The 25,298-nt window shown below is 45.2% G+C and overlaps 1 protein-coding gene across 1 annotated transcript in view; it reads right to left on the bottom strand.

Annotated features, from left to right (window-relative positions):
* Nucleotides 1–448: 448 nt before the first annotated feature.
* LOC143765265 (proton channel OTOP2-like) overlaps nucleotides 449–25,298 on the bottom strand; it is a 177,083-nt gene continuing 152,233 nt past the window's right edge. Inside the window, exons 5-6 of the mRNA XM_077251749.1 lie at nucleotides 3,455–4,314; nucleotides 449–888 (exon numbers count right to left, since the gene is read on the bottom strand). Coding sequence (XP_077107864.1) covers nucleotides 718–888; nucleotides 3,455–4,314 — 1,031 coding nt within the window. The 3' untranslated portion in view covers nucleotides 449–717. The remainder of the gene's footprint in view (nucleotides 889–3,454; nucleotides 4,315–25,298) is intronic.

The raw sequence follows: 25,298 nt of genomic DNA on the forward strand, positions 1-25,298 counted from the left end.
ATTTTCAGAACAGCGGGGGGGGGGGCGCACAGGGGGTGGGGGCATGGAGCTTTAGTTTAAACACAAAATACCACTAAAAAAATGGATGATTCATATCTTCTTTACAGCAAACGCTGCACAGAAGATATGAATCGTGGCTTCAGCACGATGCAGGGGACAGCGCTAAACTTTAGCGCTGTCTCCTGCACGCTCCGTGTGGTACCCAGTCGGCACACGGGCGGCACACGTGTGCCGCACGTATGGCCTACGTGAGCTCACGGGCACACGGACACGGATAACTCCGGTACCGATTTTTTCCGGTACCGGAATTATCTGGACGTATGAGACTGCCCTTAGGGAGTAGCCGGTCTACAGTCATGCTTTTTCACCCGAATTTGACCACCACCCCTCCACTTCAAGTTTCAGTTGCCTTTTTGACCTCCAAAAAACAAGTCGTGTCCACATTGGAGGCAAGAAAGTCACATTATTATTATTATTTATCGATCCATTATGGCTTACTAATGGACTATTTGCTTCATTGTTTACTACAATATAGATAAGGTCCACAACTAATACAACAAGCAAACAATTAAATTTGACAACAATCTTCTGAATGTTACATGCAAATTTTCACCAAGTACTGTGTTCAGATTATTTCTACCATAGAAAACATATAATGTATGATGATGATGATTGTCCAGGAGCATCATGGTTTTGGAGAATAGATGATGGGGTCCTCTATGACATGCTGTAAAGTTCCAACAGGGTAGCAGCTGAATGCATACGATAGAAGATCCCAAAAGGAAGACAAATGTTGGTGATTATGGCCCATAATGTAAAACCATAAAACTTGACCTCTAAACCGTTGTCAAATCGTATACGAGCTCCAAAGGCAGGCATTATCCAGAACTGGGGGAAGAAGACAAGAAATGACTTAACAGATGAATAGGACATGGACACTTAGGCTGCCGTCACACAAGCAGTATTTGGTCAGTATTTTACATCAGTATTTGTAAGCCAAAACCAGGAGTGGAACAATTAAAGGAAAAGTATAATAGAAACATATGCACCACTTCTGTATTTATCACTCACTCCTGGTTTTGGCTTACAAATACTGAGGTAAAATACTGACCAAATACTGCTAGTGTGACGGCAGCCTTAGTGCATTAAATTGCATTATAAATGTTTCAATTGACAGTATTAGGCAATTTGGGTTCTTTCTTGTACAAAAACATGATCAAAGTGGCCTCCAAATTGCTAATATTCTCCAGGTCTTATTGTAGTTTGAAATATGTACTCCCTGCCTATGTAAATGAAGTACGGGGGTGCTTGCTCACTGAAAAAAAAAATGCCGTCCTCTGCATTGTAAGGCTATGTTCACATGTTGCGTTTTTTTAAGCTGCTTTTTACAGTACCTGCAAAGGCTATGAGATTTCTGAAATCTCATGCGCACACATTGTTTTTTTTTTCTTGACTGAATTGGAAAACTGCTGCATTTTTGCAAACTGCAGCATGTCGCTTCTTTCAGTGTTTTTTCAGCGTTTTTTCACCCATAGAAAGCAATGAGTGAGTGCAAAAATGCAGCAAGAAATGCAGGCATCAGGTTTTGCTGCATTTTTGCTGCAAAAACCTAAGGACGTTACATCATGCTTTTTTTGGGGGGGGGGCACTAAACTTTATCAGCATGCACAAAAGACAACAAAGACCACAAATACACAGCAAAATAAAAAATCAGCAAAACTGCTTTTTTGCTGCCAAATCTTACGGTCTGATAGTCATCAACCTCTGGTAACTAGATGTGCCTTAGGGTACCGTCTCACATAACGATTTACCAACGATCACGACCAGCGATACGACCTGGCCGTGATCGTTGGTAAGTCGTTGTGTGGTCGCTGGGGAGCTGTCACACAGACAGCTCTCTCCAGCGACCAACGATGCCGAAGTCCCCGGGTAACCAGGGTAAACATCAGGTTACTAAGCGCAGGGCCGCACTTAGTAACCCGATGTTTACCCTGGTTACCATCGTTAAAGTAAAAAACATGACAGCGGGAGATCCAGCGACGAAAGAAAGTTCCAAACGATCTGCTACGACGTACGATTCTCAGCGGGGTCCCTGATCGCTGCTGCGTGTCAGACACAGCGATATCGTATGGATATCGCTGGAACGTCATGGATCGTACCATCGTAGCGATCAAAGTGCCACTGTGAGACGGTACCCTTACTTGTCACAAACAAACACTGTTAACCTGTAGATATGGGGTTATGTGCAGGTCAATAGCATTAAAATGAACTTAATCCCCCCCCCGGCAGCGTGCTGGTTTTAGTCATGGGGCGGTGTCAGCACGGGTTCAGTCACCGTATACAGAAAGGCGGCTATAACCACACCCCGGCTCTGACTGATACTGGCTCTGTATACTGAACTTGCACCAGTGACACCTCCGCGATAGTTAATAAGGTTTTTTCAGGTGACAAGTTCCCTTTAAGGGCTCATACTCACTTGCGCGAGATTCGGATGAGTCTTGCACGGCAATACCCGGCGCTGCTGCCGGCACTCAGATCGGAGTGTGCGGCCGCATAGGAATACATGCAGCCCGTACGCTCCTTTGTGCCAGGTGCAGTGCTGGGTATTGCCGTGCGAGACTCTTCTGAATCTCGCGCAAGTGAGTATGAGCCCTTATTCTCTTACTCTTATCAAGTTCATTATTTGTAATTTCTCAGCCACCTCAGCCGTTACATGTGTCGACTTACTCTGACTACCTGTATCAGACCAGCAACTGTAGTCAATGGCCCAGATTTATCACAGCTTTTTTTGCCAGATTTCTGGCCAAAAAAGGCTTGAAAAGTCAAAATTGTGCACAAATGTGAGGTTGAGAAAAAAAATGTGACTTTTGGCATATTCACACCATTCTCAACCCAGACCCAAAGAAGTGGAAGGGATGGGGGCTTGACAGAGCGTTGTGACCCCTGCTCTCTGTGTGGTGAGGCGTACACAGAGGCGGAAGTCAGCATGCGCCTCACCTGATTCATTAAGAATAAGGAACCAGCAACATCTGCCCCAACACGCCGTCTCATCAAGACTAGCGAGAGAAATCATCCGTCTAGATAAGTCGGGGCCAATTTCTCTATACTTTAAAATGAGATGTACATTAAGGCTTAAAGCTTTCATGATAAAATAAACAAAAAATGATAGAAACAGCTAATAAAAGAGAAATTGACTTCTGCTCCACACAAAAGACGCTGTGTGAGCTGGGTAGTCAGAGTGAGGGACACGTGGCATGATTGTGGACCAAGCAGAGACTCAGAAGTCAGGATTTAAGCTTTGGGTTTGAAAATTACAAGCACTACTATTTATCGGATGTAGGTTACGATAGAACTTTAAGATTAAAACAAAATTCAATATACAATTTAAAAATACTTACACAAGTGAAAACATAAAGACTAGGCTAGGTCTCACTATGTATAACGCATTACTTACTATTATGTTACTAAGGAAAAGAAACAAGTACACATCTTTCATAGTTTTTCTTTTCTTGAGATGACTTTTAATTTGAGCACTCAGGGTTCCTCTTCTTGTCAATCTTCTGCTTGAGGAGTTCGTTGGACCAGTAAAAGATTGTCTTGTGTTCATTTCTGGCACGCTGACCTGGTTTATGGTTTCCTGCTCTACCCGGCTAGAGATATTTGAACTAATATGACTTAATGATAAATTGGGTGGAAGACGATGCAGTCCCTCAATGATAAACGCATTCTGACTCGAGTGCTGCAGAATCATCAACAATGAATAACTAAGCATTAATCCACACAAAGAACTGAAGGGTTGTGTAGACACCATGGCTATAATAGAGTAGTAGGAGATTGCATATTGACCTAATGTTGCTCCAAGTAGTAGACCTGTATCCAGCGCACGGCTTGGGTTCTTCTCTTTGCACATATTTCTCTTATCTAATCTGAAGATAATCATTCCCACTATGTTAGCCAGGCACATGAGAGCAAGGCTGATCACATGAAAAATACAAAAGGTTGTCAGTGACAACCATTGTCTATCATGGTTTTCCCTGCCTATTTCATATACTACAAACATCACTAGACCAACAACAAAAATAGTCAAGCCAGATGTAAGTCCCAGGAGGGGTACATGTTGGTGAAATCCTGGTCCTATTCCATGGTAGTGGGAAGCATTTTCATCAATTTGACGTCCTACATTCTTCCACATGATATAAATCATGGCTGCAGCAAACAGATTATACTCAATGTTAAAGGGGTACAAGTAGATGTACATTGTGGTGCCGCTTTTGCACCGTGCTCTGCACACACATTGGTCATTTTCAATTTCATCTGGAAAGACAAATGAATATGCTTACTTAGGTCATCTGAGAGAGGCATATAGTCTGATTTATTTTCAGCAACTAACTGGCAGTCATTTTTACAGTTAAAGTTAAGTAATGAATAAAGGTACCTTATCCAAATGTAATGATTATGGAAATTTCCCATTTTTCATTTACACCCAGTACAAGAACAACCTGCATGCCAGATGAGCTTTGTGATGTCTGATGTGGGAACATTTGTAGCTATTTGAACAAACTAGCACGTTGAAACTTTGGTTGCTATTCCAATCATTCTGTACATACAGGTGCTTCTCACAAAATTAGAATATCATCAAAATGTTCATTTATTTCAGTTCTTCAATACAAAAAGTGAAACTCGTATATTATGTAGAGTAATTACAAACAGACTGATCTGTTTCACATGTTTATTTCTGTTAATGTTGATGATTATGGCTTACAGCAAATGAAAACCCAAGTCGTTATCTCAGCAAATTAGAATAATTAACAAAGAACACCTGCAAAGGCTTCCTAAGCATTTAAAAAGGTCCCTTAGTCTGTTTCAGTAGGCTCCACAATCATGGGGAAGACTGCTGACTTTACAGATGTGCAGAAGGCAGTCACTGACACACTCCACAAGGCAAGAAGCTGGCTGTTCACAGAGTGCTGTATCCAAGCATATTAATGGAAAGTTGAGTGGAAGGAAAAAGTGTGCTAAAAAAAGGTGCACAAGCAACCGGGATAACTGAAGTCTTGAAAGGATTGTTAAGAAGAGGCCATTTAAAAATTTGGGGGAGATTCACAAGGAGTAGACTGCTGCTGCAGTCATTGCTTCAAGAGCCACCACACACAGACGTATCCAGGGCATGGGCTACCAGTGTCACATTCCTTGTGTCAAACCACCCATGACAAATAGATAACGCTGGAAGCATCTTATCTGGGCCAAGGAGAAAAAGAACTGGACTTTTGCTCAGTGGTCCAAGGTGTTGTTTTCAGATGAAAGTAAATTTTGAATTTCATTTGGAAATCAAGGTCCCAGAGTCTGGAGGAAGAGTGGAGAGCAGGGCCGGACTGGGACAAAAAAGCAGCCCTGCCACACAAATCCCACCATACTATAGCATGTCCCACCCCAGGTCAGTGGATTTTTATTTACTTACTCAAGCGTTTTTTTTCAGCACTGAAGTGGTGCTTTAAGTGTGAGGCCCCTAGCTCCAGTGATATACTCATCCTCCGGAGTCTTCCCTGCTTTTCACCACTGCTCCAATCCCACGGCACCATTTTGTAAGTGCAGCTTCTGAGAGCCAGAAATCAGAAGTTACATCACAAGCTCTCGACACAAGTCTATGAGAGCCAGGACGAGGCCAGGACGAGACTCTCTTAGGCTACGTTCACATTTGCGGTCAGCGCCGCAGCGTCGGGCGCCGCAGCGGCGCCGCATGCGTCATGCGCCCCTATACTTAACATGGGGGCGCATGGACATGCGTTGTGCTGCGTTTTGCGCCGCATGGCCGCAAGCGTTGGACGCAAGAAACGCTTCAAGTTGCATTTTTTTTTGCGTCCAACTTGCGGGCAAAAACGACGCATGCGGCGCAAAACGCAGCGTTTTAGCGTGCGTTTTGCCGCGTTTTTGTTTGCGTTGTGCGCTGCGGCGCCGACGCTGCGGCGCACAACGCAAATGTGAACGTAGCCTTAGACTTGTACTGAAGAGTGACCTCTGCGCCGCTTCATGAAACACTAGAGCTGCGAGAAGGTCACTTTTCACAGGAGATGAACTGGAGTGATGCTGGAAATTAATGAAGGTAGCAGAAGGTGAGTATGAGACTGGGAGCAGCGGACTTACATTTAAAGTGCCACTCCAGTGGTGCAATAAATAAAAATACTGGAGTGGTACTCTAAAGGAGTCATTTGAGGAACCACATGTGAATGATGCTACAGTGTGCAGGATCGACCACAGCTCTGTTTACATAGTGCTCTTCAGAGCGCTGGTTCTCAGGATTATGGGGGTTCCAGCAATTGGCAAGTTATTCCATATCTCAAGGAGGGGGGATTACTTGGGGTAACCCATTTAAACAGGTTTTCCAAGATTTATTTTTATTTAGCCATAGGAATATAAAAAACAAACCAATAATGAGCTTCTTTAAGTGCAATGCAGCCTCTCTGACAACAAGACAGGAGAAGTGGTGCTGTGCAGTGTATACAGTGGGTACGGAAAGTATTCAGACCCCTTTAAATTTTTCACTCTTTGTTTCATTGCAGCCATTTGGTAAATTCAAAAAGTTCATTTTTTCTCATTAATATACAATCTGCACCCAATCTTGAATGAAAAAAAAACAGAAATTTCAAAATTTTTGCATATTAATAAAAAAACCCTGAAATATCACATTCACATAATTATTTAGACGCTTTGTTCAGACACTCATATTTAAATCACATGCTGTCCTTTTCCTTGTGATCCTCTTTGAGATGGTTCTGCTTCATTGGAGGCCAGCTGCATTTAATTAAACTGATAGGACTTGATTTGTAAATGCACACACCGGTCTATATAAGACCTCACAGCTCACAGTGCATGTCAGACCAAATGAGAATCATGAGGTCAAAGGAACTGGCCAAGGAGCTCAGAGACAGAATTGTGGCAAGGCACAGATCTGGCCAAGGTTGCAAAAGTATTTCTACAGTATGCAAGGCTCCTAAGAGCACAGTGGCCCCAATAATCCTTAAATGGAAGAAGTTTGGGACCACCAGAAGTCTAGACCTGGCCATCCACCAAACTGAGCAATCGTGGGAGAAGAGCCTTGGTGAGAGAGGTAAAGAAGAACCCCACGATCACTGTGGCTGAGCTCCAGAGATGCAGTAGGGAGATGGGACAAAGTTCCACAAAGTCAACTATCACTGCAGCCCTCCACCGTTCGGGCCTTTATGGCAGAGTGGCTCACTGGAAGCCTCTCCTCAGTGCAAGACGTATGAAAGCCCGCATAGTGTTTGCTAAAAAACACATAAAGGACTCCCAGACTATGAGAAATAAGATTCTCTGGTTTGATGAGATGAAGATAGACCTTTTTGGTGATAATACTAAGCGGTATGTGTGGAGAAAACCAGGCACTGCTCATCACCTGCCCAATACAATCCCAACAGTGAAACATGGTGGTGGTGGCAGCATCATCCTATGGGGGTGTTTTTCAGCTGCAGGGACAGGACGACTGATTGTCATTGAAGGAAACATGAATGCGGCCAAGTTCAGAGTTATCCTGGATGATAACCTCTTCCAGAGTGCTCTTGACCTCAGACTTGACCAAACGTTCACATTACAACAAGACAATGACCCTAAGCACACTGCTAAAATATCAAAGGAGTGGCTTCAGAACAACTCTGTGACCATTCTTGACTGGCCCAGCCAGAGCCCTGGTCTAAACCCAATTGAGCATCTCTGGAGAGATCTGAAAATGTCTGTCCATCAACATTCACCATCTAACCTGACGGAACTGGAGAGGATCTGCAAGCAAGAATGGTGGAGGATCCCCAAATCCAGGTGTGAAAAACTTGTTGCATCATTCCCAAGAAGACTCATGGCTGTACTAGCTCAAAAGGGTGCTTCTACTCAATACTGAGCAAAGGGTCTGAATACACTGGGTTCCAAATTATTATGCAAATTGGATTTAAATGTCATAAAGATTTAATTGTTTTGCTTTTCAAATAAACTCGTGGATGGTATTGTGTCTCGGCTCAATGGATCACTGAAATCAATCTTAAAAATTTTAAACACATGTGATAATTAGTTTTCCTGGTGATTCTAATTAAAGGAAAACTACTTAAAAATGATGTTCCACATTATTAAGCAGGCCACAGGCTTCAAGCAATATGGGAAATAAAAAGGATCTCTCTGCTGCTGAAAAGCGTTAAAGGGAACCTGTCACTCCCAAAATCGTGGGTGAGGTAAGCCCACCGGCATCAGGGGCTTATCTACAGTATTCCGGAATGTATAATCGTCTTTTTCTCATATTTTAGGATACATTGGGGGCTTATCTACAGCATTCCAGAATGCTGTAGATAAGTGTTATGATGGACCTGGTGGTTAGGAGCACCTGGAATGACCTGATAGTCAAAACTGCAAAATAGAGCGAGCTCTGGGAAGTGGGAGCTCTGCTGACCGCAGCCCTAATCCTATTATCACACACACTAGAATTAGCCGTGGATCGTGCCTGACTCTGCCTAGATGACTCTTCACAGCCTGAGAGGTAACTACCCCTAAAGAGAAATATAGCCTCACCTTGCCTCAGAGAAATTCCCCAAAGGAAAAGAGCAGCCCCCCACATATATTGACTGTGAGTTAAGAGGAAGGCACAAACATAGGAAAGAGACAGGTTTCAGCAAAGGAGGCCAGACTTACTAAATAGACAGAAGATAGATAAAGGGATCTTTGCGGTCAGCACAAAAAACTACAAAAAAGCCACGCAGAGTGAGCAAGAAACCCCCCGCACCGACTCACGGCGCGGTAGGTGCCACTCTGCAACCCAGAGCTTCCAGCTAGCGAGACAATATCATGATAGTCAGCTGGACAAAACTTAGCAGGTACCCAGAAATACAGGTCCTTCTCAAAAAATTAGCATATAGTGTTAAATTTCATTATTTACCATAATGTAATGATTACAATTAAACTTTCATATATTATAGATTCATTATCCACCAACTGAAATTTGTCAGGTCTTTTATTGTTTTAATACTGATGATTTTGGCATACAACTCCTGATAACCCAAAAAACCTGTCTCAATAAATTAGCATATCAAGAAAAGGTTCTCTAAACGACCTATTACCCTAATCTTCTGAATCAACTAATTAACTCTAAACACATGCAAAAGATACCTGAGGCTTTTAAAAACTCCCTGCCTGGTTCATTACTCAAAACCCCCATCATGGGTAAGACTAGCGACCTGACAGATGTCAAGAAGGCCATCATTGACACCCTCAAGCAAGAGGGTAAGACCCAGAAAGAAATTTCTCAACAAATAGGCTGTTCCCAGAGTGCTGTATCAAGGCAACTCAATGGTAAGTTTGTTGGAAGGAAAAAATGTGGCAGAAAACGCTGTACAACGAGAAGAGGTGACCGGACCCTGAGGAAGATTGCTGAGGAAGCAGTGGACTGAGTCTGGTGTGGAAACATCCAGAGCCACCGTGCACAGGCGTGTGCAGGAAATGGGCTACAGGTGCCGCATTCCCCAGGTAAAGCCACTTTTGAACCATAAACAGCGGCAGAAGCGCCTGACCTGGGCTACAGAGAAGCAGCACTGGACTGTTGCTAAGTGGTCCCAAGTACTTTTTTCTGATGAAAGCAAATTTTGCATGTCATTCGGAAATCAAGGTGCCAGAGTCTGGAGGAAGACTGGGGAGAAGGAAATGCCAAAATGCCTGAAGTCCAGTGTCAAGTACCCACAGTCAGTGATGGTGTGGGGTGCCATGTCAGCTGCTGGTGTTGGTCCACTGTGTTTCATCAAGGGCAGGGTCAATGCAGCTAGCTATCAGGAGATTTTGGAGCACTTCATGCTTCCATCGGCTGAAATGCTTTATGGAGATGAAGATTTCATTTTTCAGCACGACCTGGCACCTGCTCACAGTGCCAAAACCACTGGTAAATGGTTTACTGTCCATGGTATCACTGTGCTCAATTGGCCTGCCAACTCTCCTGACCTGAACCCCATAGAGAATCTGTGGGATATTGTGAAGAGAAAGTTGAGAGACGCAAGACCCAACACTCTGGATGAGCTTAAGGCCGCTATTGAAGCATCCTGGGCCTCCATAACATCTCAGCAGTGTCACAGGCTGATTGCCTCCATGCCACGCCGCATTGAAGCAGTCATTTCTGCCAAAGGATTCCCGACCAAGTATTGAGTGCATAACTGAACATTATTATTTGTTGGTTTTTTGGTTTGTTATTAAAAAACACTTTTATTTGATTGGACGGGTGAAATATGCTAATTTATTGAGACAGGTTTTTTGGGTTATCAGGAGTTGTATGCCAAAATCATCAGTATTAAAACAATAAAAGACCTGACAAATTTCAGTTGGTGGATAATGAATCTATAATATATGAAAGTTTAATTGCAATCATTACATTATGGTAAATAATGAAATTTAACACTATATGCTAATTTTTTGAGAAGGACCTGTATATTCAGCACACAAATGAACAACAAATGAGCTTAGCAGGGACTTAGCTTCTGCTGAAGTAGACAGGTCATCAGGAGATCCAAGTGAGATCTGAACCAGTACTGATACATTGACAACTGGCATCAGGTAACGATCTGAGCAGAGTTAAATAGAGGAACCAGCCCAGTCCTAAACGATGCAGCTGAGGAAACCACTTCCAGACCATCAGCTCCACTTTCAGCCACCAGAGGGAACCCACAGACAGAACTCACAGAAATACCATTCCTGACCACAGGAGGGAGTTCGAGAACAGAGTTCACAACAGTACCCCCCCCCTTGAGGAGGGGTCACTGAATCCTCACCAGAACCCCCCGGCCTATCAGGACGAGCCAAATGAAAGGCACGAACCAAATCGGCAGCATGGACATCGGAGGCAAGAACCCAGGAATTATCTTCCTGACCATAGCCCTTCCATTTGACCAGATACTGAAGTTTCTGTCTCGATATATGAGAATCTAAAATCTTCTCCACCACATACTCCAATTCTCCCTCGACCAACACCGGAGCAGGAGGGTCAATGGAAGGAACCATAGGCGCCACATATCTCTGCAACAACGACCTATGTAACACATTATGGATGGCAAAAGAAGCTGGAAGGTCCAAACGAAATGACACAGGATTGAGGATTTCAGAAATCTTATAAGGCCCAATAAAACGAGGCTTAAACTTAGGAGAAGAAACCTTCATAGGAACATAACGACATGACAACCAAACCAGATCCCCAACATGAAGTCGAGGACCAACACGGCGACGGCGGTTAGCGAAACGTTGAGCCTTCTCCTGTGACAATGTCAAATTGTCCACTACATGAGTCCAAATTTGCTGCAACCTGTCCACCACAGAATCCACACCAGGACAGTCTGAAGGCTCAACCTGCCCTGAAGAGAAACGAGGATGGAAACCAGAATTACAATAAAAAGGTGAAACCAAAGTAGCCGAACTGGCCCGATTATTAAGGGCGAACTCAGCCAATGGCAAGAAGGTCACCCAATCATCCTGATCAGCAGAAACAAAGCATCTCAGATAGGTCTCCAAAGTCTGATTGGTTCGTTCAGTTTGGCCATTTGTCTGAGGATGGAAAGCAGAAGAAAAAGACAAATCAATGCCCATCTTAGCACAAAAGGACCGCCAAAACCTCGAAACAAACTGGGAACCTCTGTCCGACACAATGTTCTCCGGAATGCCATGCAAACGAACCACATGCTGGAAAAACAACGGAACCAAATCAGAGGATGAAGGCAACTTAGGCAAGGGTACCAAATGGACCATCTTAGAGAAGCGATCACAAACCACCCAGATGACCAACATCCTTTGAGAGACAGGGAGATCTGAAATAAAATCCATGGAAACATGCGTCCAGGGCCTCTTCGGGACCGGCAAGGGCAAAAGTAACCCACTGGCACGAGAACAGCAGGGCTTCGCCCGAGCACAAGTCCCACAGGACTGCACAAAAGCACGCACATCCCGGGACAAGGAAGGCCACCAAAAGGACCTAGCCACCAAATCTCTGGTACCAAAAATTCCAGGATGACCAGCCAACACCGAACAATGAACCTCCGAGATAACCCTACTAGTCCATCTATCAGGGACAAACAGTCTCGCTGCAGGACAGCGGTCAGGTCTATCTGCCTGAAACTCCTGCAGAACCCGCCGCAAATCAGGGGAGATGGCAGATGAAATCACCCCCTCTTTGAGAATACCAGCCGGCTCAGAAACTCCAGGAGAATCAGGCACAAAACTCCTTGAAAGGGCATCAGCCTTCACATTCTTAGAACCAGGAAGGTATGAAACCAAGAAATCGAAATGGGAGAAAAACAGTGACCATCGAGCCTGTCTAGGGTTCAACCGCTTGGCAGACTCGAGATAAGTCAGATTCTTGTGATCCGTCAAGACCACCACGCGATGCTTGGCGCCCTCAAGCCAATGTCGCCACTCCTCGAATGCCCACTTCATGGCCAACAACTCCCGATTGCCAACATCATAATTACGCTCAGCAGGCGAAAACTTTCTAGAAAAGAAAGCACATGGCTTCATCACAGAGCCATCAGAACTTCTCTGAGACAAAACAGCCCCTGCTCCAATCTCAGAAGCATCAACCTCGACCTGAAAAGGGAGCGAAACATCTGGCTGACACAACACAGGAGCTGAAGAAAAACGACGTTTCAGCTCCTGAAACGCCTCAATGGCCGCAGAGGACCAATTCACCACATCCGCACCTTTCTTGGTCAAATCAGTCAGTGGTTTGACAACACTAGAAAAATTAGCGATAAAGCGACGGTAAAAATTCGCAAAGCCCAGGAATTTCTGAAGGCTCTTTACAGATGTAGGCTGAGTCCAATCATAAATGGCCTGGACTTTAACTGGATCCATCTCGATAGTAGAAGGGGAAAAAATGAAGCCCAAAAAGGAAACCTTCTGAACTCCGAAGAGACTTAGACCCCTTCACAAACAAGGAATTAGCACGAAGGACTTGGAACACCATTCTGACCTGCTTCACATGAGACTCCCAATCATCCGAAAAGACCAAAATATCATCCAAATATACTATCATGAATCTATCCAGATACTTTCGGAAGATGTCATGCATAAAGGACTGGAATACAGATGGCGCATTAGAAAGCCCGCATGGCATCACCAGATACTCAAAATGGCCCTCGGGCGTATTAAATGCGGTTTTCCATTCATCGCCCCGCTTAATACGCACAAGATTATACGCTCCTCGAAGATCTATCTTGGTAAACCAACTAGCCCCCTTAATCCGAGCAAACAAATCAGACAATAGAGGCAAAGGGTACTGAAATTTGACTGTGATTTTATTAAGAAGGCGGTAATCTATACAAGGTCTCAGAGAACCATCCTTCTTGGCCACAAAAAAGAACCCTGCTCCCAACGGTGACGACGACGGGCGAATATGCCCTTTCTCCAAGGACTCCTTTATATAGCTCCGCATAGCGGCATGTTCTGGCACAGATAAATTGAAAAGTCGGCCTTTAGGAAACTTACTACCAGGAATCAAATTAATAGCACAATCACAATCCCTATGAGGAGGCAAGACACTGGGCTTGGGCTCATCAAATACATCCTGGTAATCCGACAAAAACTCAGGTACTTCAGAAGGAGTGGAAGAAGAAATTGACGACGCTGGAACATCACCATGGGCCCCTTGACAACCCCAACTGGACACAGACATAGATTTCCAGTCCAATACTGGATTATGGACCTGTAGCCATGGCAAACCCAACACGACCACATCATGAAAATTATGCAACACCAAAAAGCGAATATCTTCCCGATGTGCAGGAGCCATGCACATGGTCAACTGGGTCCAGTACTGAGGCTTATTCTTGGCCAAAGGCGTAGCATCAATTCCCCTTAATGGAATAGGATGCTGCAAGGGCTCCAAGAAAAAACCACAGCGCCTGGCATACTCTAAGTCCATCAAATTCAGGGCTGCGCCTGAATCCACAAACGCCATAACAGAGTAGGATGACAAAGAGCAAATCAAAGTAACGGACAAAAGAAATTTAGGCTGTATAGTACCAATGGTGACAGACCTAGCGGACCGCTTAGTGCGCTTAGGACAATCAGAGATAGCATGAGTGGAGTCACCACAGTAAAAACACAGCCCATTCTGACGTCTGTGCTCTTGCCGTTCAGCTCTGGTCAAAGTCCTATCACATTGCATAGGTTCAGGCCTCTGCTCAGAGGACACCACCATATGGTGCACAACTTTTCGCTCCCGCAAACGCCGATCAATCTGAATAGCCAAGGACATTGATTCATTCAGACCAGCAGGCGTGGGGAACCCCACCATAACATCCTTAAGGCCCTCAGAAAGACCCTTTCTGAAAATTGCTGCCAGAGCACACTCATTCCATTGAGTAAGCACAGACCACTTTCTAAACTTCTGACAATACATTTCAGCATCATCCTGACCCTGACATATAGCCAGCAAGATTTTCTCTGCCTGATCCACAGAATTTGGTTCGTCATAGAGCAATCCAAGCGCCAGAAAAAACGCATCTACATTAAGCAATGCAGGATCTCCTGGCGCAAGGGAGAATGCCCAGTCTTGAGGGTCACCACGCAACAAGGAAATAATGATTTTTACTTGCTGACTAGGGTCACCAGAGGAGCGAGGTTTCAGGGCAAGAAACAGTTTACAATTATTCTTGAAATACAGAAACTTAGATCTATCCCCAGAAAACAAATCAGGAATTGGGATTCTAGGCTCTAACATAGGATTCTGAACTATATAATCCTGAATGCTTTGTACCCTTGCAGTGAGATTATCCACACAAGAGGACAGACCTTGAATGTCCATATCTACACCTGAGTCCTGAACCACCCAGAGGTTTAGGGGAAAAAAAAGACTAAACACACTGCAGAGAAAAAAAAATGGTCTCAGAACTTCTCTTATCCCTCTATTGAGATGCATTAACACTTTTTGGGGCCAGTTGTACTGTTATGATGGACCTGGTGGTTAGGAGCACCTGGAATGACCTGATAGTCAAAACTGCAAAATAGAGCGAGCTCTGGGAAGTGGGAGCTCTGCTGACCGCAGCCCTAATCCTATTATCACAAACACTAGAATTAGCCGTGGATCGTGCCTGACTCTGCCTAGACGACTCTTCACAGCCTGAGAGGTAACTACCCCTAAAGAGAAATATAGCCTCACCTTGCCTCAAAGAAATTCCCCAAAGGAAAAGAGCAGCCCCCCACATATATTGACTGTGAGTTAAGAGGAAGGCACAAACATAGGAATGAGACAGGTTTTAGCAAAGGAGGCCAGACTTACTAAATAGACAGAAGATAGATAAAGGGATCTTTGCGGTCAGCACAAAAAACTACAAAAAAGCCACGCAGAGTGAACAAGAAACCCCCCGCATCGACTCACGGCGCGGTAGGTGCCACTCTGCAACCCAGAGCTTCCAGCTAGCGAGACAATATCATGATAGCCAGCTGGACAAAACTTAGCAGGTACCCAGAAATATATTCAGCACACAAATGAACAACAAATGAGCTTAGCAGGGACTTAGCTTCTGCTGAAGTAGACAGGTCATCAGGAGATCCAAGTGAGATCTGAACCAGTACTGATACATTGACAACTGGCATCAGGTAACGATCTGAGCAGAGTTAAATAGAGGAACCAGCCCAGTCCTAAATGATGCAGCTGAGGAAGCCACTTGCAGACCAGCAGCTCCACTTTTAGCCACCAGAGGGAACCCATGGACAGAACTCACAGAAATACCATTCCTGACCACAGGAGGGAGTTCGAGAACAGAGTTCACAACAGATAAGACCCTGATGCCGGTGGGCTTACCTCAACCGCGATTTTGGGGGTGACAGATTCCCTTTAAATAGTGCAATGCCTTGGACAAGGTTTGAAAACATTAGATATTTCATGAACACTTAAGAGTGATCATCACACTGTGATGAGATTTGTGACTGAAACAGAGCACATACAGAGTTCATGCAGATAAAGGCATAATGAGGAAGGTTTCTGCCACACAAATTCATTGGATTAAGAGAGCAGCTGCCAAAATACCATTACAAAGCAGAAAACAGTTATTTGAAGCTGCTGGTGCCTCTGGAGTCCCTCGAACTTCAAGGTGAGGGATACTTCAAAGGCTTGCTGTGATGCATAAACCTACTATTCGGCCACCCCTAAACAGTATTCACAAGCAGAAACGGTTGCAGTGGGCCCAGACATACATGAAGATTAATTTTCAAACAGTCTTATTTACTGATGAGTGTTGAGCAACCCTGGATGGTCTAAATGGATGGAGTAGTGGATGGTTGGTGGATGGCCACCATGTCCCAACAAGGCTGCGACATTAGCAAGGAGGTGGAGGAGTCATGTTTTGGGCCGGAATCATGGGGAAACAGCTGGTAGTTTCCTGAAGGTGTTAAAATGAGCTCTGAAAAGTATATAGAGTTTCTGACTGACAACTTTCTTCCATGGTATAAAAAGCAGAAACGTGCCTTCAGGAGCAAAATCATCTTCATGCATGACAATGCACCATCTCATGCTGCTAAGAATACCTCTGAGTTATTGGCTGCTATGTGCATAAAAGGAGATAAACTCATGGTGTGGCCACCATCTTCCCCTGACCTCAACCCTATAGAGAACCTTTGGAGTATCATCAAGCAAAAGATCTATGAGGGTGGGAGGCAGTTCACATCAAAACAGCAGCTCTGGGAGGCTATTCTGACCTCATGCAAAGAAATAGAAGCAGAAACTCTCCAAAAGCTCACAAGTTCAATGGATGCAAGAATTGTGAAGGTGATATCAAAGAAGGGGTCCTGTGTTAACATGTAACTTGGCCTGCTAGGATGTTTTGGAGTAAATAGCTTTTTGTTCAGTGAATGTGACCTCCTAATGCTGCAAATTCCACAAATGAGCATTTTCAGTTCTTTAAAACATATCAAATGTTTAGAAATTCTACTGTGCCTAATAATTTGGAACAGTGCATTTTTAGTTTTTATTCATTTTGGAGATTATACTGTTATCATTGGGAGGTTTATTCAATAAAATTCGATGTATACTCTAACGGGTGATGACTTTTATTAGACTGACTGTCATTTGCAACAACCATTTAGGAAAATGCAAATGTTATTTGCATAATAATTTGGAACATGGTGTACTTATGACCATTAGTGTTGAGCGATACCTTCCGATATTTGAAAGTATCGGTATCGGATTGGATCGGCCGATATCCAAAAAATATCGGATCTCGCCGATACCGATACCCGATACCAATACAAGTCAATGGGACACAAATACAATAATTCTTGGCACTCAGGAGAAATTTGTTGAAAGATTCAAAAAGTAGATTTTTATTTTAGTGCATCCAGATCAACATATAAACGTTTTCGGTCTCGACAACTGAGACCTTCATCAGATACGGTTGTCAATGCTGCAGTGTATATACAAAAGAGACAAGAGAAATGCTTTTGAATAAAGATAATACTGTTGCACAATAATACATGCGAAACAAATAACAAAGTATGTAATCAATACTATACTAATGAAAAAGACAGTCTGCATACAAACATAAATAGTGGCATGCAGCGCAGGTAGCAGAGATGGATGGATCCGGCCTGAACCTGCGTGAGTCGTGAGTCCTGTTCAAAAAAAAAAAAAGTGCTGGAAAGTGTACACGTGTTAAGGTTATACTAAATGGGAGAGAGAATATAAACAGGTAACATAGAACGGGTAACATGAGAAAACATCGGGATGTGGCCTTGTGGTGGGTCCGCTTATAACATTAAACGCACTGTCCTAGATAAAGGATACGGGAAGTGGACTACCCTCCACTAGTGGGTGTGGGGATATGCACAGTGAGCTACCTGTAAAAAGGAGAGAGAATACGCGTCAGAGTGTTGAAGACGAAAAAGAGCTGCACAGTGAAGGAGCACAAGATGTCCTGTGGGATGCATGCCAAAAGAGACTAGAGGGGTGACCATCTATGAACCCAGACTGCTGCTATATGGTATAGGGCCAAACATGGTCCAGGGAGGTTTACCTGGAGAACACAGGTAGTGTGTGCAGGTCACACACTGCGTGTATAGCCAAGGAGCGGGAACGCAAGGCGCCTGTAAAATGATACATAGGACCTCATGAGACAGCTGTGGGGGTACCAAGGACGGCTGTCCTAGGCCTGGAAGCCATACCTGGGATAATGGACGGCAGTATACGGCGCTTGTGATGAAGCGAGGTGCTCGCAGGGTGAGGAGCGCTGTAGACAAAAGGTATGGGCAAAGGAATTAGTGGGACCAGAGCCAAGGTCAAAATGGAATGGAGGCAGAGCCCGCGGAGGGCTGGGACCGGTTGTGGTATTACCTGGATGGTACCGCTGCCAGGGGTGGAGAAGACGCTGCGCTGCTGTGCAAGGAGGCGCTCCCGGGGCTGCTAGGAGAAGTGCAGCACTTCCGGGTATAAAAGCGCGCAGAGGAGAGTCACCTGACGCCCGACGTCATCGGATCATGTGACCGGAGGAACCGGCGCATGCGCAGAAGAGCCGATGGGGCTGACAGTGGGGATGAGCACAGGGAGCAGCCGGCGCTAGCGTGGAGAGCTCCAGGGGACAGAATGAATAAATGTGCGGCTGCATCGCAGCATGTGGGAATGAACAGGCAGGATGAGGAGGACAAGGGATAACTACTTGGTGAGGGATAGAATATCCTAAGGGCATCTGGCATGGGTCACCCTGATTGTATAGAGAACTAGTTAACCCTATATATAAAGGCATACAGTGCATACTATACCGTGTGCAGTGTTTCGTGCGAGAGGTGCATTTAACGGTTCTGTTGAAAGAGACAGATAAGAACACAGGTTAGGGACACCTACAATAAATACAATGTTACATTTTACAAACAAGTGCTGTAAATCTATATTAAAAACAAACAACATACATGTACAATGTTACAAATATGCCGAGACGTCGTAGTCTCTATTGAGTCCCTTTGGTTCTAAGGTCTGCAGAGAATAAATCCAGTAAGCCTCCCTTTTGAGGAGTAAACTGACACGGCTTTGGCCCCTTCTTGGAGTATCTACCTGTTCAAGGACCTGGAAGCGGAGCTGAGAGATATTGTGGTTCTGTTTGGAAAAATGGTATGGGAGGGGCAGGTGTGTTTTGTTGCAGCGGATTGTAGATTTGTGTTGGGCCACCCTATCTCTAATTGGCTGTGTGGTTTCACCCACATATGCCAGCCCACAGGGGCATTTGATGACGTAAATAACATGTGTGGATTCGCAGGTGAAGAAAGCTTTTATGGGAATGGCCTTGCCCGTCTGAGGGTGAGAAACTGAGGGCCCCCTCTGGACATTGCTGCACTGTAGGCAATTCAGGCACGGGAATGTGCCTTGTCTCTGGGTTTGTAAGAACGATTGTTTGGGGACCCTATTGCTAGAGCCAATGTCCGCTTTGACCAGTTTATCCCTAAGATTTCTAGCTCGTTTGTAGCAGGGCATAAAAGGTGCTCTGAATTCTGGAATACCCGGGTAGCTTTTTGTAAGGATACCCCAGTGTCTCCTGATGGTAGACTGTACCATATTGGAGAAGGGATGAAATGTAGAGACAAAAGGAATTCTCTTACGGTCATCTTTAGGTCTAACCACTGAGGTATTGCGTTTGGCCTCTGTGAGGATATGCTGCGGATACCCCCGGTTGGAGAATTTTTGTTCCATCTCACCCAGTCTCGTTTTTTTGATCTTGTCATCCGAGACGATCCTTTCAACCCTGTGGAATTGGGACTTGGGGATGGAATTTTTTATGGAAGGTGGATGGCAACTGGTGAAGTACAGGAGGCCGTTACGGTCCGTTGGCTTGGTGTATAAATCAATGGATAGGCGACCGTCCCTCTCCTTGTAAATGAGAGTATCTAGAAAGCTGATTTTGGATTTGTCATGTTGTAACGTGAAACCGAGTTCGGGCCAGATGCTGTTGATGTGTTGGTCAAAGGCTATTAATGACTCAAGGGGGCCGTCCCACACGCAGAAAATGTCATCAATATACCTGCGCCATACCCTACAGTGGGCGATGAACAGAGGGTGTTCATACACAAAGTCGTTTTCGAAAGCCGCCATGTACGCATTGGCGTACGGGGGCGCTACGTTCGCGCCCATTGCAGTACCCTGTAGCTGGGCATAAAAGGAATCTTGGAACAAGAAGTAATTATCCTTCAGGACTAAGTTTAACAGGTCCGCACAGAAGTGACGAATTTTGATATCAACTTTATTGTCTAGCAGGAGCCTATCAGTAGCGGCTAGGCCCTTATCATGGACGATGGATGTATAGAGACTATTTACATCCCATGTGATTAGGAGAGAAGAGGGAGATATAGGGCCCAAAGTTTTTATGACCTGGATGAATTCACCAGTGTCCAAAAGAAAAGACCGGGTGGTTTTAACGAGTGGAGTGAGAATTTTCTCTAATACTATGGACAGTGGTGAGAGCACTGAGTCAGTCAGGGAGACAATGGGCCGACCCGGAGGTTTAACTAGTCTTTTATGTATTTTGGGTAGGATGTACAGGATGGGAGTTATAGGGTCCTTTTTGATGAGAAAATCCCTCATCTTACTGTCTATGGTGCCAGTTTGCATGTGATAGTCAATGATTGGTGCGATTTTTTTTGCCAGTTCATTGAGGGGGTTACGTGGTATAAGTTTATATACCGCGGTATCCCCCAGCTGTCTGTACACCTCCTCCAGGTAATCAGTTCTGTCCATTATTACCGTTGCTCCCCCCCTTATCCGCCGGTTTGATGATGAGAGATTTGTCAGACGCCAATTGCTCCAACGACAGTCTTTCCGAAGATGAAAGGTTGGGCTGAAAATGGAACTTACCCTGTTTCAATTTTCGAGTTAGTAAGTGGATGTCCCTTTCAACAAGGGATACAAAAGTCTCCACTGGGGGATCCGACCGGGGTGGCATGTAAGAGCTATGGTTCCGAAGACCCAGGCTCTGAAGTTCCAGGAGAGTTTTTTCACCCCTAGCAGGGTTTAACACCGGAGGTTGCGCTGCAAAATGGACCCGAAGTCTGAGGTTCCGGTAGAACCTTTGAAGGTCCATACTAAGTTCAAATGAGTTGAACTTGTATACCGGGCAGAAGGACAACCCCTTCTGAAGTACAGCCAATTGGTGTGAGTCCAGGTTTTTTGATGAGATATTTACTACTAGGGGGAGGTCCATACCTGTGAGCGTGTTGTTATCTGGTCTCTGGATTCCCCGGCGGCACTGGCCGCCCCGCCTCGTCTTCCTCTTCTGCGGCCTCGGTTGTTCCCTAAAAAAGAAGCAGAACTTGAGGTACCGGGTCTGCTGTCGGTGGATCCAGAAGAGCTTATCGAGCTGTGCCACCTGATGGAAGGCCGAGTATCTCGCCACTGGTAGACCCGGTTCTGTAGGTAGTCTTCGGTATCCCGTAGGAACTTTGACCTCTTCCTCTTTTCGACCTCCAATCTGTGTTGCCGTAGTTGTTCCTGATTCTTTGTCTTTAGTTCCTGGAATTCTTCCTGGGGCATCGTGCTGGTCAGTTGAGACTCGATGGCATGTATCTGGGTGTTGACTGAGTCCAAATTCTTTTGGAGATAGGAGAGAGTGAGAGTCATCAGATCTGCTGAGCATTTGTTTAGAATATGTTCAAATTTTTCACAATACTCTTTGTCTTCCCTGAAGAAGGTTGGTTGTAGAGGGACCCGCAAGCCACGTGGGATCCTCTGGACTCGAAGGTACTCGGCAATGGTAACAAGATGTAATTCAAGATTAACCGCTCTTCTGGATTCACGCTCCAGGTCACGGTTCTTTAGTTCCTTGGTTGGAATTTGGAGGAAATCGCTAGGTGCGGTTACTTTTGAGAGAATTTCTGCCGCCTCTGCTGCGTTGAAGGAGAAGGTTTCAGACATCGTCCAAGGTGCTCGTGTACGGAAACAGCATATGGGAAGTAGTGACCACGGCACTCAGGGATTCTTGGGAGGTGCTCAAGTAGGGGATCCAACCCGTAGGTAGCAAATACAATAATTCTTGGCACTCAGGAGAAATTTGTTGAAAGATTCAAAAAGTAGATTTTTATTTTAGTGCATCCAGATCAACATATAAACGTTTTCGGTCTCGACAACTGAGACCTTCATCAGATACGGTTGTCAATGCTGCAGTGTATATACAAAAGAGACAAGAGAAATGCTTTTGAATAAAGATAATACTGTTGCACAATAATACATGCGAAACAAATAACAAAGTATGTAATCAATACTATACTAATGAAAAAGACAGTCTGCATACAAACATAAATAGTGGCATGCAGCGCAGGTAGCAGAGATGGATGGATCCGGCCTGAACCTGCGTGAGTCGTGAGTCCTGTTAAAAAAAAAAGTGCTGGAAAGTGTACACGTGTTAAGGTTATACTAAATGGGAGAGAGAATATAAACAGGTAACATACAACGGGTAACATGAGAAAACATCGGGATGTGGCCTTGTGGTGGGTCCGCTTATAACATTCAACGCACTGTCCTAGATAAAGGATACGGGAAGTGGACTACCCTCCACTAGTGCACAGTGAGCTACCTGTAAAACCTGTGTTCTTATCTGTCTCTTTCAACAGAACCGTTAAATGCACCTCTCGCACGAAACACTGCACACGGTATAGTATGCACTGTATGCCTTTATATATAGGGTTAACTAGTTCTCTATACAATCAGGGTGACCCATGCCAGATGCCCTTAGGATATTCTATCCCTCACCAAGTAGTTATCCCTTGTCCTCCTCATCCTGCCTGTTCATTCCCACATGCTGCGATGCAGCCGCACATTTATTCATTCTGTCCCCTGGAGCTCTCCACGCTAGCGCCGGCTGCTCCCTGTGCTCATCCCCACTGTCAGCCCCATCGGCTCTTCTGCGCATGCGCCGGTTCCTCCGGTCACATGATCCGATGACGTCGGGCGTCAGGTGACTCTCCTCTGCGCGCTTTTATACCCGGAAGTGCTGCACTTCTCCTAGCAGCCCCGGGAGCGCCTCCTTGCACAGCAGCGCAGCGTCTTCTCCACCCCTGGCAGCGGTACCATCCAGGTAATACCACAACCGGTCCCAGCCCTCCGCGGGCTCTGCCTCCATTCCATTTTGACCTTGGCTCTGGTCCCACTAATTCCTTTGCCCATACCTTTTGTCTACAGCGCTCCTCACCCTGCGAGCACCTCGCTTCATCACAAGCGCCGTATACTGCCGTCCATTATCCCAGGTATGGCTTCCAGGCCTAGGACAGCCGTCCTTGGTACCCCCACAGCTGTCTCATGAGGTCCTATGTATCATTTTACAGGCGCCTTGCGTTCCCGCTCCTTGGCTATACACGCAGTGTGTGACCTGCACACACTACCTGTGTTCTCCAGGTAAACCTCCCTGGACCATGTTTGGCCCTATACCATATAGCAGCAGTCTGGGTTCATAGATGGTCACCCCTCTAGTCTCTTTTGGCATGCATCCCACAGGACATCTTGTGCTCCTTCACTGTGCAGCTCTTTTTCGTCTTCAACACTCTGACGCGTATTCTCTCTCCTTTTTACAGGTAGCTCACTGTGCATATCCCCACACCCACTAGTGGAGGGTAGTCCACTTCCCGTATCCTTTATCTAGGACAGTGCGTTTAATGTTATAAGCGGACCCACCACAAGGCCACATCCCGATGTTTTCTCATGTTACCCGTTCTATGTTACCTGTTTATATTCTCTCTCCCATTTAGTATAACCTTAACACGTGTACACTTTCCAGCACTTTTTTTTTGAACAGGACTCACGACTCACGCAGGTTCAGGCCGGATCCATCCATCTCTGCTACCTGCGCTGCATGCCACTATTTATGTTTGTATGCAGACTGTCTTTTTCATTAGTATAGTATTGATTACATACTTTGTTATTTGTTTCGCATGTATTATTGTGCAACAGTATTATCTTTATTCAAAAGCATTTCTCTTGTCTCTTTTGTATATACACTGCAGCATTGACAACCGTATCTGATGAAGGTCTCAGTTGTCGAGACCGAAAACGTTTATATGTTGATCTGGATGCACTAAAATAAAAATCTACTTTTTGAATCTTTCAACAAATTTCTCCTGAGTGCCAAGAATTATTGTATTTGCTACCTACGGGTTGGATCCCCTACTTGAGCACCTCCCAAGAATCCCTGAGTGCCGTGGTCACTACTTCCCATATGCTGTTTCCGTACACGAGCACCTTGGACGATGTCTGAAACCTTCTCCTTCAACGCAGCAGAGGCGGCAGAAATTCTCTCAAAAGTAACCGCACCTAGCGATTTCCTCCAAATTCCAACCAAGGAACTAAAGAACCGTGACCTGGAGCGTGAATCCAGAAGAGCGGTTAATCTTGAATTACATATTGTTACCATTGCCGAGTACCTTCGAGTCCAGAGGATCCCACGTGGCTTGCGGGTCCCTCTACAACCAACCTTCTTCAGGGAAGACAAAGAGTATTGTGAAAAATTTGAACATATTCTAAACAAATGCTCAGCAGATCTGATGACTCTCACTCTCTCCTATCTCCAAAAGAATTTGGACTCAGTCAACACCCAGATACATGCCATCGAGTCTCAACTGACCAGCACGATGCCCCAGGAAGAATTCCAGGAACTAAAGACAAAGAATCAGGAACAACTACGGCAACACAGATTGGAGGTCGAAAAGAGGAAGAGGTCAAAGTTCCTACGGGATACCGAAGACTACCTACAGAACCGGGTCTACCAGTGGCGAGATACTCGGCCTTCCATCAGGCGGCACAGCTCGATAAGCTCTTCTGGATCCACCGACAGCAGACCCGGTACCTCAAGTTCTGCTTCTTTTTTAGGGAACAACCGAGGCCGCAGAAGAGGAAGACGAGGCGGGGCGGCCAGTGCCGCCGGGGAATCCAGAGACCAGATAACAACACGCTCACAGGTATGGACCTCCCCCTAGTAGTAAATATCTCATCAAAAAACCTGGACTCACACCAATTGGCTGTACTTCAGAAGGGGTTGTCCTTCTGCCCGGTATACAAGTTCAACTCATTTGAACTTAGTATGGACCTTCAAAGGTTCTACCGGAACCTCAGACTTCGGGTCCATTTTGCAGCGCAACCTCCGGTGTTAAACCCTGCTAGGGGTGAAAAAACTCTCCTGGAACTTCAGAGCCTGGGTCTTCGGAACCATAGCTCTTACATGCCACCCCGGTCGGATCCCCCAGTGGAGACTTTTGTATCCCTTGTTGAAAGGGACATCCACTTACTAACTCGAAAATTGGAACAGGGTAAGTTCCAT

Source organism: Ranitomeya variabilis, chromosome 4 (assembly GCF_051348905.1).
Source record: "Ranitomeya variabilis isolate aRanVar5 chromosome 4, aRanVar5.hap1, whole genome shotgun sequence".
Lineage (NCBI taxonomy): Eukaryota > Metazoa > Chordata > Amphibia > Anura > Dendrobatidae > Ranitomeya > Ranitomeya variabilis.